General features: G+C 39.6%; 1 protein-coding gene and 1 long non-coding RNA gene across 4 annotated transcripts in view; one reads left to right on the plus strand and one right to left on the minus strand.

Annotated features, from left to right (window-relative positions):
- LOC132240607 (uncharacterized) overlaps positions 1-17104 on the plus strand; it is a 419797-nt gene that overhangs the window by 281594 nt on the left and 121099 nt on the right. The gene's annotated exons all lie outside the window — the stretch shown is intronic.
- The window catches only part of RDX (radixin), a 93099-nt gene that overhangs the window by 67187 nt on the left and 8808 nt on the right, over positions 1-17104 (minus strand). For all 3 annotated transcript variants that reach the window (XM_059708007.1, XM_059708010.1, XM_059708008.1), the window contains exons 2-3: positions 9346-9421; positions 3175-3258 (exon numbers count right to left, since the gene is read on the minus strand). In XM_059708007.1, coding sequence (XP_059563990.1) covers positions 3175-3258; positions 9346-9357 — 96 coding nt within the window. In that variant the 5' untranslated portion in view covers positions 9358-9421. The remainder of the gene's footprint in view (positions 1-3174; positions 3259-9345; positions 9422-17104) is intronic.

The following is a 17104-nucleotide window of genomic DNA, read 5'->3' on the forward strand; positions in this document are numbered from 1 at the left end:
GTCTATGATGCGCACTGACCACCAGGGGGCAGATACTCAATGCAGGAGCTACCCCCTGGTGGTATGTTCCCACAGGGGGAGCGCTGCTCAGCCAGAAGCTAGGCTCATGGCTGGCAAGCACGGCTGCCACAGCGGGAGCCTCTCCTGACTCCGCAGCAGCAGGCACAGTGGGCCCGGAAGAGCGCGAGTGGCACGGCATCTGGCCCCAATTCAGGCTCCTCCCTGGCCGCCTGCCAACTGGCACACTGCTACATCCCTCAGAGGATGTCCAACTGCTGGACTTCGAGAGGGATCCAGACTTCGAGAGGGTGCAGGCCGGGCTGAGAGCTCCCCCCTCCCCGTGCACGCATTTCATGCACCGGGCCTCTACTATATTATAAAGCACGTATTTTTAAAATAATTTGAAAGAGGAAAGACAAAAATATAATTTTTTTTCTTGCATCCTAACAAATCATGTTGGACACTCCTTGGGGTATGAACACACTACTTTAATCCCACAGGTAGAGGCTGGAAGAGGAGGCTAGTGAAGGAAGAGTCAGCAGGGAGCAAACAAAGAACCATAAGCACTCAACTAGAGTCCCTCCACACAACAGCTGGCCTCAAACCAATGTCATCAGAAGAGAGACTGCTAAGGTGGACTCATGTAGCTCTGTGCTCTTACTTGAGAGGACCCCTAACTCTAGATTTGCTCCAGGCCGGACCCTGAGCCCACCTACCTGCCAGCTCACCCCATTACTCACTATACCCAAGTAAAGCCTGCTTCTAAATCCGTGCATTCTTGGATCAAGAGAATTTGTCAGGAAATAGAACAGCAGTTATAAGAATTAACTGTCGAGCCCGGCCGATGTTGGCTCAGTGGTTGAATGGTCAGCCCATGAACCAGGAGGTCAGGGTTCGATTCCCGGTCAGGGCACATGCCCAGGTTGTGGGCTCGATCCCCATTGGGGTGGGGAGGGCGCATGCTAGATGCAGATCGAGGATTCTCTCTCATCACTGATCTATCTCTCTCTCCCTCTCCCTTCCTCTCTGAAATCAATAAAAACATATTTTAAAAAATTTTTTAAAGAATTGTTGAGAGAGCCCATAACAGATAACAATACTCCTTAATCTACACCTCCATTTACAACATGTACATATGTGTGTGCTGTATGTATGTAAAATACTGTTCTGTGTACTTTACATGAAGTCTCAATTAGTTCTCACAACCTTCAAAGGGAGTGAGGCTATCACCATCCTAACTGACAAAGGAGAAAAATGAGGCAAAGACGGGAATCTGTCCCAAGTCGAACGGCTGTAGTCAGGACTCCAAAGCAGGCAGATGTGGCTCCAGAGCCCATGTTTCAAACTGCTACACGCTCTTGCACCAAATAAATGGGGTTTCCTTTTCCCTGGTATCCAAACTAAAACAATTCTGCTTAATAAAACACAAATATTTTATTTTTCAGTATCAATACCCAAAAGGCCCACTAGCTGGCTAGTGTTTGGCTACCACAAGCATTTCATTAATTACGTAAATAACATTTCAACTTGCTATGAAGTACAATAAATGCTAACTCTATTTACATTTTTACTTCAAGTAAAGGTAGGCTGTATGTTTACAAACAGAAGGCCTACAAGAATCAACGAAGTGGGTATTAGTTCACAAGATATTAGTTCATTATGTATGGTGAATGCAGCTGCTTATCATTTTGTTTTAAAAATTTGGTCACTCACACACAAAAAAAGCCTTTCACCTTCCAAAAAGACTTTCTTGGGGCTATCAAGATCTTACTCACCTAACCAGGAGATTAAGTATACCACTTTGTCAAGGAAAGGAACAACTTTCCAGGAATTTTAAATTTTTATTTCATTGTATTTCATTGATATTTGTATGTGATAAAATGACACCTAGTAAAACCAAGGTATGTGATTGGTTATTTATTGCTGTAATGCAAAAAAACTCACCCCCATTCTCTCAAGCAGCGATTTTCAACCTTTATCATGGTACACATAAACTAATTATTAAAATTCTGTGGCACACCAAAAAATATATTTTTTGCCAAACAGACATAAATATAGGTATAATTACTTTACTTATTGATTTGAGAGAGGAAGTAAAGAGAAACTCTGATTTGCCATTCCACTTATTTATGCATTTATTGATTGATTCTTTTATGTACCCTGACAGGGGATGAAACCCACAACCTTGGCATATGGACACGACACTCTAAGCAACTGAGCTACCTCACCAGGACAAAATAGATGTAATTTTGGCTCATTCACACTGGATAACTCTTGTTGTGTTGGCTGTTGTCATTTTATATTTGACAACCTAAGGAGAAAGAGGTCAGTGCCCCTGACCAAATAGTCAGGTATTGCATGTCTTTAAAAATCGCTGCTCTAAGGTCACATTAGTCTGACCACAGACTGTTGCTCTTGCACATACTAAAAGTTCATGCGAAAGTTAGAAATCTCAGGCCATGGAAAACATATCACTTTCCTCCTCTTTGCAATCATCGATTCACCTTTATCACTTGACCCCAGGGCACCAATCCCGTTCTCCTTTCCTCAATAAAATTTGATTACTTGAACATTACATACAGCATCACCTAGGGAGCTTAAATTAAAAAACAAAACAAAACAAAAAACTAATGGTTTAAAGTAGGCACCACATAATTAAATCAGGATCTCTGGAGGCAGTTTCCAAGTATTGACTTTCCTTTTTTTAAGGCCAGAAGGGACTCAAATGTGCACTCAGGAGAGAAAAAAACAAGATCGTAATCCAAGTTCCTTAACATGACATCCATGCTCTAACTCCAGGCTAACAAATAAGCCACTAATCTCCTGTTAGGTGCCACTTACAGCCTCTAATTCCCGTCTTTGCTACTGCCATCCCCGCTATCCAGTGCACCCATCCCACTTTATAAATGTCTGAATTCCTTTTAGTCTTCATTACAATGATTTGCATAGCAGATATTAAATAAATACCTGCTAATAGTTACTTTTAAAAAATCCTACTCCTCATATCTAGGATGAGAAGAGGATCTCTACAGCTATTCGACATACCTGAATAGGTATTGTGAAAAGTTCCAGTGCTACAATGTGCTTATCAGTAAAGGTATAGAAAAACACAGAAGTGCAATAGCATACACACTATGGTGTCAAAAGTTGCATACTTCATGTGGTTAATGATACCTGGTCAAAAAGTTGTTTGCCAGTTGTATTGGGCTGGATGGCAAATTCCAGCTCAGCGTCCATCGTGGTTACTCTCACGTTGATCTGTAATAAGGAAAAGGAATAGTCAGTAGGAAAGAAAATACACTTATTAAGTATTAGGCAGGAGAAAACACTTTTATCTGATTTCTAAAATAAAGTGATATAAAATGCAGACAGTAAAGAACAATTCCGTAATTGCACCTAATCATTTCTTTGATAAAGTTTTGATTTTAATCACAGGAAATCTTAAATCTACTTGCAAAACAAAGACCTTATGAAGTCTTCTTTTAAGAACATTTACTGAATACCTAACGTATACTAGTCACTAGGCCATGAGCTTCCCATATTCCCATTTAGCCCCAGCAATACTAGGAGGTATGTTCATTTCCACAGAAACTGGAAGAGTTCCAATTATTTGGCCATCGACACATGGATATCAAAGGCAGAGCAGGTATTTAAACTGAGGTATAACTCGAAATTCTTTGAATGTCATTCATTATCTCATATTTCTTTAAACACAAAAATCAGTTTTATTTATACTGAAAATGTATTCTTCACTTTATAAAAAGCATTCATCGAATGCCCTTTGCTAGATTCTATTTTATACTCTAATTTGTTTTGTGTAAACACCTTTCTAGCTGGATTATCTCACCAAGAATGTAACATGCCTTCTTAGCCAAAATAATTTTAACTCCAGAGTAGCATCTTTACTGAGAATTCACCATGATGTGGTACAAATATATCTTTTAAACTTTAACTCCACTATTAGAACTCTAAATCAGACTTATTTTCTTACATGTTTTACTCATTCTAACAACCACGATCTCTATACATATAGACCCTCTACCTTCTCAAATTAAATAAATCTTATAGATCGTTTCTTCTTTAAAGTAATATCTATTAGGAACTATTGTTACACATAAAACAATACATGTAAGATATGTAAACAATGAACCATAATAAAATCAAACCAATTGTGACATAATGCATATTTGGTCTTCATCCTGGGTCTTGACAAAGCTCCTAAAACCCCTGGAAGTTCCTGAGTGATAGATGTGAGGAGCATCTTTTGTCATTCATAATAAGCCCCTTTCATCCAACCAGAGTTTAAGCTAATGACTTGACTCCAGAAGGCTGGCTCCTAGACAGCTTCAGGGTGGGGAGTGGTAGCCAGAGAAACCATCCATGTGATTAGAGGAACCAACCATGTGATTAGAGCCACTCACCCCAACCTCCAGGGAGAAGAGACAATGGGATCTGAGCTTATCATCAATGGCCCGTGATTTAATCAATCATGCCTACATAATGGAACTTTCATAAAAATCCTCAAGGAAGGGGGGTTCAGCGAGTTCTGAGTTGGTGAGTGCACCCACATACAAAGAAGAGGGTGCATCCAAATTTGACAAGTACAGAAGCTCCTGAGCTCAGGACTGTTCTGGACCACACCCTACCTTCTTCCTCTTCATCTGTATCTTTCATTTGTATCCTTTACAATACCCTCTATATTAACCAGTAACAATAACTTAAGTGTTTCCCTGAATTCCGTGAGTTGTTATAACAAATTATAGAAACTGATGAGGGGATCATGGAAATCCCCAATTTGTAACCAAATTAGACAGGGCTACTGCTTATTTTTCTAATTGGGTTGTCTTTTCTTACTCCTGTGTCGGAAATCTTTATGTATCCTAGATACTTTGTCAGTTATTTTTGTTGCAAAAATTTTTTTCTCCAAGTTTGTCATTCTACTTTATAAATTGCCCTTCTTTCTGGTAAACACATCCTTAATTTAAATATTGAATTTATCAATGTTTTTGTGCACATTTAAGAAATATTTCCCTACTCTGGAATTATGAAAATATTAACTAATCAGCATACATTTAATATATTTCCTACTAAAGTTTTATCATAAGCTGTCTTCAATAATTTTTGCTTATGATTTGAAGTAGAAGTACAATTTCATTTTTTAATCCCCATAAGGATAAAGACTACTCTTTCACAAATCAAATGTCTATAGGTATGCATCTGATTTTGTGCTAATTCTGTTGCATTTAACTATTCTGCTAGTATCGTACTGTCTTGATTACTATATCTTTAAATAAGTCTTTATATCTGGTAGAGCACGTCTCCCCTCATTATCTTCAGAACTGTCTTAGCTATTCTTGGCACTTTGTTTTTGCTCTTGACTTCATATGAAATTGTAAACTTTTCATTATAAATAATAATCATTACTCTATCATGCTTTAAACTGAAACTACACTAAGTTCATTTTTACAACAAATTCTCTTGGAGGAGAAATGACATCTTTTAAAAATTGACTCTTCTACTCATGACTATGGTTCTCTCTATGCATTAATTTAAGTCTTCTTTAATATCTTTCCAAAAGAGTGTTAAAAATCACATTAATCATTTGCTAGATATCTTTCCCCTAGTTCATTATAATTTTGTAGCTATTACAAATACAGGTCCACCGTTTCTTGATATCCTAAAAACACTGAAAACTGAAGTTTATTAGCTAATTTCTACCAAAAATTTGACATGGAGTAATGTGACTAACTAGTGAATTAATTCATCCTACTTCAAATGAATATTCGTGCACTGACCTATAGAAGTATTAACGTTTTTGAGGTAATGCAAAGACCTCAATGGAAGTTTCATGATATAGTGGCATTTACACATAAATACAGCATATTCACCTTTCTAAAATCTAAAATATCGCAAACAGTGAAACTCATCTAGCATAAGGGATTCAAATTCAGGATTGTGAAAATGAAAAATATCTTTCCAATTTTTTTTCTGGTTTTGCTTCTGTAGAAATGCAATTTATTTTTATAATGATCCTTTTATGAGTTCCCTTGCCAACTGTTATAATGAGCCTGTAAATCTGTTTATATAAACCAGGGGCCAAAAAACTTTTTCTGTAAAGGACCAAAGAGTAAATATTTTAAGCTTTGCAGACTATACAGTCTGCTGCATCTACTCAACTATGCTGCTATAGCAACAAAGCAGTTATCCTATATAACTGCTCCCCTCACCGCTGCTGTGCTTGCCAGCTCTGAGCCCGGCTTCTGGCTGTGCGGCGCTCCCCATGGGAGCGCACTGATCACCAGGGGGAAGCTCCTGCATTGAGTGTCTGCCCCCTGGTGGTCAGTGCGTGCCATAGTGACCAGTCGGTCCACCATTGGGTCAATTTGCATATTAGCCTTTTGTTATATAGGACTAGAGGTCCGGTGTACGAAAATTTGTGCACTAGGTGGGGGTTCCCTCAGCCCACCAGCCCCTCTAACAGTCCAGGAGCCCTCAGGGGATGTCCTACTGACGGTTTAGGCCCGCTCCCCAAGGGAGGCGACTGGGCCAATCATGAGGTCAGGGGCAGGCCCCATCACCCCGCCACTGCTGCTGCCTCTGGCCTCCCTCTGTGGGAGGTGACTGAGCCGATCAGAGGAAGGCGCTGCGCCCATCACCCCGCTGCTGCTACCACTGCCAGTCGCCGTGGGGTGACTCGTGGACTTAAATCTGTATACTATAGTTGAAGATATTAATATCTATTTATGTTGGTGAAATTACTACAGAGCTTTTTCCAACATGTTATTCACTAAAATTTGTTAAAAATAAGTTATTAATAACAAAAAATAACCTTTTAATTATAAGCAAATCTTAAAAGCATTTTAAAATTAACAGTGTTAATTTTCACATATTATATACGGACCAGAAATTTGTCTGTTAAATCCAAAATCTGTAAAATTGAGTCAGTTCAATCCCAGCAGTTACAGTCAATTAAATCCCATTAGATCCAAAAAATACAGGGTTTTTCAAGGAGCAAAAGTTTTTAATTTTGATGAAATCCACTATTTTTAAATGATTCAAACATTCTGTGTTCTATAAGAAACTCTGCCTACCCCAAGGTTGCAAAAACGTTTTCTTATGTCTTCTAGCAGTTTTATAATATGGTGAATTTCGGTCCATGATCCACTTAGAGCTAACTTTTTGTGTATAATATGGGATAAAGGTTAACGTTTGTTTTACTGTATGGATAACTTTTTGTTCCAACACTATTTGTTGGAGATAATTTCCCCATTGAATTGTGTGATAATCTTGTTGAAAGCATAATAATATTTTCATCATAATATATGCTGTTTCACTGATCCTATTTCAACAATATCACACTTTCTTATTTTCATAGCTTCTGAATAAGCATTAAAATTCAGGAGTGTTAAATTTTCCAACTTGATTCTTTTTAAAAATTGCTTTAGCTATTGCGTCCCCATTTTCCTCTCCTTTGCCCACTTTGCCCACCTCCACCTAGCCCCTACCCCCCTTTCCCTCTGGCTATCACCACACTGCTGCTTGCTTGGGGCAGTGGGCACACGATGCAGTGCGCAGATGATATTTTGTTGAGTTTGTACACTTGAGACTTGTATGGTTTTGAGAGCCAATGTCACATCAATAAATTCAATTAATAGTAATAAAAGAAACATAAAAACTTGCTTTAGCTATTCCATATAAATTTTGGTTTGGCACTTCCATAAACATTTCACAACCAGCTAGTCAATTTTAGTTAAAGAAGCCTACTGGGATTTAAATGACTGAAAGTGTATTCAATCTACCATTGCATTTAAGGAGAACTGACATCTTAATGTTTTCCAGACATACCTAGACAATATATACTTTTTTGTGCATTTTAAGTCTTTACTTTCTCAGTTTTCAGTATAGAGATCTTGTACAGTTTCTATAAATTTATTTTTAAGTATTTTATATCTTCGATGCTACTGCAAATGATTTTTCAAATTTTACTGCTAGTATATAACAAAGACAACCGATTTTTAATAATATAACCTCTGTCCAACAATCTTAAATTCAGTTATTAGTTCTAGTAGCTGTTCTTTCTGAAGATTTTCTACATAAACAATCATGTCATCATCTGAAAATAGAAAAATTTACTTCTTCCTTTTTCATGGTTATGACTTTTATTTCTTTATATTCTTCTTTCCCTCAAACAGTAAATGAACACTTTGTTACCTGCTGAGTCTTTAAAGTAATTCCAAAGCGATATCCATACCAGAAAATTCCAATAATTATAACCAATAAATTTTTTTTAAAAGGTAATTGGCCAAAAGGAAATTACAAAAATACAACAACAACCCAATTTTCTTTAAGAACATTTATCCTTAAATAAAATATCTAAGACTATCTAATGTCAGCATAGGTATCATGAGTATCAAAAGCAGAATTATGAACCCTGGCCAGTTTCTCAGTGGTTAGAGCATCGGTCCTCGGACTGAAGGGTCTCGGGTTCAATTCTGGTAAAGAGCACGTACCTCGGTTGCAGGAGCACACAGGGAGGCAACTGATCAATGTGTCTCTCTCACGTTGCTCGCTCTCTCTCTCTCTCTCTCTCTCTCTCCCCCACCCCCCCCCCCCTTCTCTCCCTCCCTTCTACTCTCTCTAGAAAGCAATAAAAAAGATATCCTCAGGTGAGGATTTTTTTAAAAAACAAAACAGAATTATGAGAAAAATAATAATGAATGAACCTCTCATTCCTCCTATTATTTACTGACCACTGAACAACTTCTTCTAAATCCTCACCATATGTATCTCCATTTCATGTATAAGGAAATTAAGAATGGAGAGACTGAACTAATCTAACAAAACACTCAAATTAAGTAACAGAGTCTAAACAAGAACTAGGACAGTTTGATGCAGAACCCATGAATTTTAATCTTAACTACAACATTACCATACCTCTTCTTCACCGGCCCACATAATACTGCACTTTAGCCACATTAATCTAAACCAGTTAATAATAATATCAATGCCTTCTTCTTCCCAACAATTCTACCACAATACTTTGCCTTGTTCCAAAAGGAACTTACTGCAGGGCTGGCATGGCTCAGTGGTTGAATGTCGACCTATGAACCAGGAGGTCATAGTTTGATTCCTGGTCAGAGCACATGCCCAGGTTGCTGGCCTGATCTCCAGTATGGAGCACGCAAGAGGCAGCTGATCAGCGATTCTGTCTCATCACTGATGTTTCTCTCTCCCCCTCTCCCTTCCTCTCTAAAGCAATAAAAAATAAATATTTAAAACAAAACAAAACAAGGAACTTAGTGCTATTTATTAAGTAGTGGCAAAAGTAAAATAAAATATACTTACTGGTTTCGGCATTTTCCTTCTCTTTTTGTCACCTTCTTTAAAAATTCTTCACTTCTATAAATCCTATTGTGACCGTCTGTTAAAAAAAAAAAGCATAATTGATCTATTATATTTTTAATATAATGCTTTTATTTAAACGTGTATAAAATAAAATTCAAATATTTTACTTTTTTGAATGTTTACTGAAATTTATTGGAGTTACTGGTTAATAAAATTATGTTTCAGGTACAATTCTAAAAACTTAAAACATTTTAAAATGTTAAAGTAACATAGTAGTCTCTTGTTTTATTGCCATTTTCAATGTTTTCTATTATCATTTCACATTCTCTAAAAATATTTATAGTTATGACTTAAAATAGCATGCATCTCAAATAGCATAAGGTAAAGCATACTGATCACCAACTAAAACTTTAGTTAGAGACAACATACAGCAAGGAAACAAGATTGCTCTGGGGCCAAATGCTGTCTCTGAGTCAGGTTCACCCCCAGACCCCGCCTGCTAGACACAGGGAGTAAAGATGAGGAGAGATGGATTCAGAGGTTAAAAAATTGAATTAAAAAATACTTTCCAACCTTTTCTCTGTATTGCCAAAAACCAAAGGAAATTCTGATTAATGTCAACTATAAAAGGTAACTTTTTAATGAAAATTATTTTTTTCTTTTTGAAAGTTTAAAAATCCAATAGAGAAAATACACGAGTAAGCTTATTCACCTAAGTTTTATAAAACAGTCATGGTCTGCACAATTGCAATTTGCATGCTACTCACCAACAAATTAGTGGCCTTCACTGAAATGTAGATAAAACTAAAATTGTATCTTTTCACCCCTATGGCTACAGAAGTGAATCCTAATCCAGGAAAACCATAATGCTACTGCGACTTAGGATAAATGTTCTTACAAACATCTAAAAAATTGGTTTTCACCCTACAAATCTACCAAAAGATCAAACATTCTTAATCATTATTCACTGTCCATAAAAAAAAGATTGCCATTCCAATTTGAAAATCTATAGTAAGAAGTATATCAGATAAATTATTACTTGAAATTAGCTTATATTGGTAGTATCTTTGCCAAGAAACTTTATTCATTATACTAGCTTCAACTAAACTAATATACAATTAATTTTGTGTTTCAAAATTATATTACCAGTTGCTTTTTAAGATGCTATAATTATGCCGAAACCGGTTTGGCTCCGTGGATAGAGCGTCAGCCTGCGGACTGAAAGGTCCCGGGTTCGATTCCGGTCAAGGGCATGTACCTGGGTTGCGGGCACATCCCCAGTAGGGGGTGTGCAGGAGGCAGCTGATCGATGTTTCTCTCTCATCGATGTTTCTAACTCTCTATCTCTCTCCCTTCCTCTCTGTAAAAAATCAATAAAATATATTTTTTTTAAAAAAAAGATGCTATAATTAATAAAACTGAAAATTCTCCAACCTGAAATAAAGGTAAAGCACTGAAGTAAGGTAATTTCCCTAAACTGTACTCAACCAATCACATGCCAATAAACCTCCCTACAGAGGGAACTTCCTTCCAAATTATTTTTTATCTATTAAACTCCTTATTTCCTAACTCACCTACTTTCACAGACCTAAACGTACTTCAGTTCTGTCTTCTAATTCTATACCCTTTGTCCCACTACCATTGTCTTAGTTCAGATCCTTATCATCTCAGGTCTTAAAATAGCCTCTATGCATCTGCTCTTAACATCCTATCTAATAAAAGAGAAACATGGTAATTAGCCGTACATCCGCTACCCTTCCCATTGGCTAATCAGGGCGATATGCAATTTAACTGCCAGCCAAGACGGCGGCCGGCAGGCAAGCTACTGACAGGAACAGGAGGCTTGCTTGCTTAAGTGACAGAGGACTCCAACGTTCCCCGCCTGCCGCTGCTGGGCTCTGAGCTGCTAAGAAACATTGTTACAAATATAGAAGCTAAACAAAACCCCAGAAACCTGTTTTCAGTCAGCCGGGATCTCAGAGCTGGAGTCGCAACAAAGTTTCAAATACAGAAAGTAAACAAAGCCAGAAACCTGCTTTCAGCAGCGAGGTCTCACAGCTAAAGCGGGCTCTCAGCTCCAGTGACAGCCATAAATCCAAGAATAAAAAAAAAAAAAAAAAAAAAAGGAAAAAAGGAGCAGTTCGGGGCTTCAGTCACTCGCCAGCCTGAAAACGGCCCTCAGCCCCTCACCCAGACTGGCCAGGCACCCCAGTGGGGACCCCCACCCTGATCCAGGACACCCTTCAGGGCAAACCAGCCGGCCCCCACCCATGCACCAGGCCTCTATCCTATATAGTAAAAGGGTAATATGCCTCCCAGCACCGGGATCAGCAGAGCCGCGAGGCCTCCTGGCCCCTGGAGCAGCGTGACAGGGAGCAGTGCCCAAACCCCCGATTGCCCTGCGGCTCTGTGTGTGACAGGGAGTGGGGCCACAACCTCCCTATCCGTCCTGCTGTTTGTGACAGGGGAAGGCGCCCCAACCCCCTGATCGGCCCTACCCTGAGTGTGACAGTGGCGGCGCCCCAACCCCCTGATCGGCCCTGCTCTGTGTGTGTGACAGGGTACGGAGCCCCAACCCCCCTGATGGGCCCTGCTCTGTGGGTGATAGAGGGCAGCGCCCCAACTGCCCCCCACGGGCCCTGCTCTGTGTGTGATGGGGTAGAGCCATAACCTTCCCATCAGCCCTGCCCTGAGTGTGACAGGGTGCGGCGCCCCAACCCCCTTATCCGCCCTGCTCTGTGTGTGTGACAGGGTATGGAGCCCCAACCCCCCTGATGGGCCCTGCTCTGTGAGTGACCCGGGGCAGCGCCCCAACCCCGATTGGCCCTGCTCTGTGCGTGACAGGGGGTGGCGCCGCAACCTCCCCATCGACCCTGCCTTGAGTGTGACAGGGGACAGTACACCAACCCCCCAATCGGCCCTACCCTGAGCGTGACTGAGGGTGGCATTGCAACCTCCCAATCCGCCCTGCTCTGTGCATGACAGGGGGCGGCGCCCCAACTCCCCAATCCAATCAGCCCTGCTCTGAGCCCAACCAGGGGCTGCACCTAGGGATTGGGCCTGCCCTCTGCCACCCGGGAGCAGGCCTAAGCCAGCAGGGCGTTTTCTCCCGAGGGGTCCCAGACTGCGAGAGGGCACAGGTCGGGCTGAGGGACCCCCCCCCCCTGAGTGCACAAATTTTTGTGCACCGGGCCTCTAGTCATCTATAAGCTAATAACCCCCAAATCTGTACATTTCTCCAAAACTTGCTTGGCTAACTTGGCTTGCTCAACATCTAAACATTATCTCAAATATAAAGTAGCCAAAACACTTCAACCCCTACCCTATAGCTGAGTCTGCTTTCCCATAAAAGTCTTGATGATATCCTATATAATAAGAGCCTAATATGCTAAGTGTCCAGTCATCCATTCAATCAATCAAAACATAATATGCTAATGATACGCTAAGGCCACTCAACCACTTGCTGATGTGCACTGACCACCAGGGGCAGACGCTGACCAGTATGTTAGTTTGTGGCTGGGGTCTGGCTAATCGGGACTAAGTGAGACGGGCTGGACATGCCCTGGAGCCCTCCCTCGGTTACTCCCCTGCCCCGATTGTGCACCAGTGGGGTCCCTTGGCCTGGCCTGTGCCCTCTCGCAATCCAGGACCCCTTGGAGGATGTCAAGAGAGCCGATTTCAGCCCAATCCCGCAGGCCAGGCCGAGGGACTCCACTGGTGCACAAATTCATGCACTGGGCCTCTAGTATTTCTAGAAAATTACTCACTGTATTCGCTCATGTTTTTTCATAGCTCTACTACATCTGCAGGTATAATCCTCTTTTCATTTCACTTTTGCCTTCCATTTTGTTTGATTAATTTTGCCAGAAGTTTGCTTAGTTTATTGGTCTAAAGGCCAGCTTTCAGTTTTGATGTTGTTTCTTATATGATTTTCTCCTTTGTTAATTTGTGTCCTTTTCCTCATTTTTTTTTTGTTCTCATTAGTTAGCTTTACTCTGTGGCTCATTTTCTAATCCCTAAAATTGAAAGGTTACCTAAGTAATTTCCAATCTTTTTTCTTTTCTAATATGTGCATTAAGGTCATAAACTAAGCATGTCCAAGTATAAGGCAGCTCTAAATATAAAGTGATTCTATTTCTCCAGTTAGAATATTTTAAAATAATTTTTATCTGCATATGTAAAATAAACAAATATATATTTATTAGTATACTTAGCACATTGCAAACAAGTAGTTTTATTGCTAGCTTTACCCAGTGACCAGATAAGTTTCTATTGAATGAGTACAAAAAACATTTTACATATATGTTAAAGGCATGCTTTAAAATTAAATACCCATTGCATGTTGAAGTGAGAATTCTTGTGATCCGTCTCAATGTGTTAAATATTAAAATACGTAAACTGTAGACTATTGATTTTGTCAGAATATTGTTTGCTTTATCTCGTATTTCATAGAAAATTTTTGACACAAGACATGAGTGCATCAAAACTTTCTGAATCACAGTAAATTTTCCAAATTACATAAGCATTTTTTGAATCACTGTATTATACTGTCACTAAAATTTTTATCCCAAGCCACAACTACCCATTTATATAAAATATTAGGACTGTCTTGCTTATTTATACCCTTTAGATATATTTTACTATCTACAGTGTAGCCAGAGTGTATTATTTTTTAGTGATTTTTTTTTAGCACCAGATCTGTGCTAGATTTCTTTGCCTCTTATCAGATGAGTTCTGAGCTTTCCAAACTCACGGGTACTAAAAGGGCACTTCAGGTCAACGTGCCAGTCTTGAACTTTCATGTTCAAAACAAAGAGAACAGGCGTGAGGATTTCTTATGCTCAAGAGAAAGAGAACATGAGAATTACAATGAGAGTTTCTAAGAACACATAAATAAATTTGTCTGAGGAATATTTTTTTTGAGAAAATATCTTACCTGCTATTTGAATCCACAATATTTTGCTAAGTCATTATAGTGGTTTTCCACATGTTTTTATATGTACTTTTTCATGGTTGTTTAACTCTAAATGTTTCATTTTTCCAATTATAATTTCTAATCACTACTAAGAACTTTAAGTTTTCAAATGAAATGGTTAGAGTCCTGGGGGCAGAATGCTATCTTTTTATTACTTATTCTAAGTTTACTATACTATAGTCAAATAGTTCATTTAGATATCCTTTATGTTTAGAACTTGGTCAGTTTAGTTTAGTTTTGTTTTTTTACCAAAAAAAGTTACTTTCACATAAATAAAAACGTATTTGCTGCATCTGATAAGCTAGATCAAGCTAGACCAAGTATTCAATGTTTTATTTATAGTCTTTCTACTATTATTCATTTTAGGGTACTTAATCAATTTGAGAAAAAAATGGATTAAATTTTCCCAAGTCTGATTGTGGATATTAATTTCTTCTTGTAAAATGTATACGCTTTAGGCTATGTTACTAGGTGCGCATAGGTTTACAAGTGTTACATCTTTCCAGCGGATACTTTCCTTTTCCACTAAGTAGTAACTTAATTGCATACAGAATTTTACACTGACGGTTACTCCCTCAGCATTTGGAAGATATTCTTTTTCTGGGATCTGTTACTGCTGATGAGAAGTCCGCTGTCAATTTAACTCATTCCTTTGAGGTAATACATGCCTTTCATCTCTGCTTCCCTTTTAAGATATTTTTTGGGGGAATGGAAGTGTTCTTCAGAATTACTTTTATTTTCCTTATTCAAAATTAGGTAAGCTTTCTGACAACTGTGGCTTTTCTAAACTCTGGAAAAGTATTAGCCATTATTTCTTTCCCATTTTATATTTTCATTCAGCAGTTCTTCTTATATACATAATGGGTATCTAATATCTCTAATCAGGTAAATAAATAACAAGTGTGTGGGTATGCAGAATTTCTGAAGCTACGTTATCACTCAAATATTAATGGTAGGATTGTGTTCTTTTCCTTTAAGAAATAATTTACCCATGTTTTCAATATCAGAATTACTTCAAGTTATATTCTATTGCAGCGATTCTCAACCTGTGGGTTGCGACCCCTTTGGCGGTTGAACGGCCCTTTCACAGGGGTCGCCTAAGACCATCCTGCATATCAGATATTTACATTACAATTCATAACAGTAGCAACATTACAGTTATGAAGAAGCAACGAAAATAATTTTATGATTGGGTCACAACATGAGGAACTGTATTTAAAGGGCCAGAAAGTTGAGAACAACTACTCTATTGGAAAAGACCTTTGAAGCAAAATAATACATTATTAAAGTTTTAGATTTAAAAAGAACTCTGATGACATAAAAGTATATGATACATCAATACACACGAACCAGGTTTTTACACAAGTTAATTACATTTTTTAAATCTCCAACAAGCCTAACTGATCTAAATAAACTGTGGGAAGTGAAGGAACTAACCAAAGCTTTTGCAAATACAGATTCAGTTAACTTCTAAAAGAAGCTTCTAAAAATGTGTATTTTCAGGCTAGTGTTCTCTCTTAACAGTTCTAGTTAGCCTTCACCCTATTTTACTGCAGTTAATTGTAAGTTATATGAGAAAAATGTGGTTCTACCTCATTTAACAGTTGAATATAGAGTGATTATTCAACAATGCCTTATATTTATAGAATACTTCATAGTTGTATGTTCTTATACATCAATTTTCTACTAACAAAAATTAGGAGACAGTAAGACAGGTCGCCTCGTGGATACGTTATAGAAACGTGCATAAAAGTGATTTTTCCTAAATCACATGGGTAATAAGTGAACACGTCTTTTTGACACGTAGAATCCAGAGTTCTATCATATACTAACCTGTCTTCCTCATTTTAAAAATCAGATGAGAATTTATTTCCCTAAATTGCTTACATATCAGTTACTAGCTTATCTATGTATAGAAAAGCCTAAGCGACGGGTCGACCAGATGACTGGATGATCAGATGACCAGCTGGTAGCTATGACGTGCATGGACCACCAGGGGGCAGACGCTTACTGCAGGAGCTGCCCCCTGATGGTCAGTGTGCTTCCACAGTGGGAGCACCACTCAGCTGACCGACGGGCGCCAGATGGCGGGCTCATGGCTGACGAATGCAGCTGTGGTGGCATGAGTTGTTCCCCCCTCCCACCTCCGCAGCAGTGCTACTGAGCAGTGGCAGCAGCAGGTGCAGCAGGGCCTGGATGAGCGGGAGCGGCGCCCCAGCCACCTGCCACCTGTTGCTTCACGCACTACTACATCCCCCAGGGAATGTCAGACTGCCAGTTTCCAACATCCCCTGAGGGGTTCCGGATTGCTAGAGGGCACAGGCCAGGCTGAGAGACCCCACCAGTGCATGAATCCATGCACTGGGCCTCTAGTCCTATATAATAAAAGCCTAATATGCTAAGTGTCCGACCGTTCATTCCACCGTTCCACCAGTTGCATGATGCACACTGACCACCAGGGGCAGACGCTCTGACTGGTAGGTTAGCTTGCTGTTGGGGTCTGACCAAACGGGACTGGGTGAGATGGGCCAGACATGCCCTAGACCAGTGGTCGGCAAACTGCAGCCCCTTGAGTGTGGCTCTTCCACAAAATACCACGTGCAGGCGCACACATACAGTGCAATTGAAACTTCGTGGCCACACTCAAGGGGCCAAAGAGCCGCATGTGGCTCGCGAGCCGCAGTTTGCCGACCACTGCCCTAGAAGAATCCATGCACTGGGCGGTTTGGGCCCGATCCCTGCAGGCCAAGCCAAGGGACCCCACCAGTGGACGAATCCATGCAC

The sequence above is a fragment of the Myotis daubentonii genome, chromosome 9, assembly GCF_963259705.1.
Source record: "Myotis daubentonii chromosome 9, mMyoDau2.1, whole genome shotgun sequence".
Classification (NCBI taxonomy): Eukaryota; Metazoa; Chordata; class Mammalia; order Chiroptera; family Vespertilionidae; genus Myotis; species Myotis daubentonii.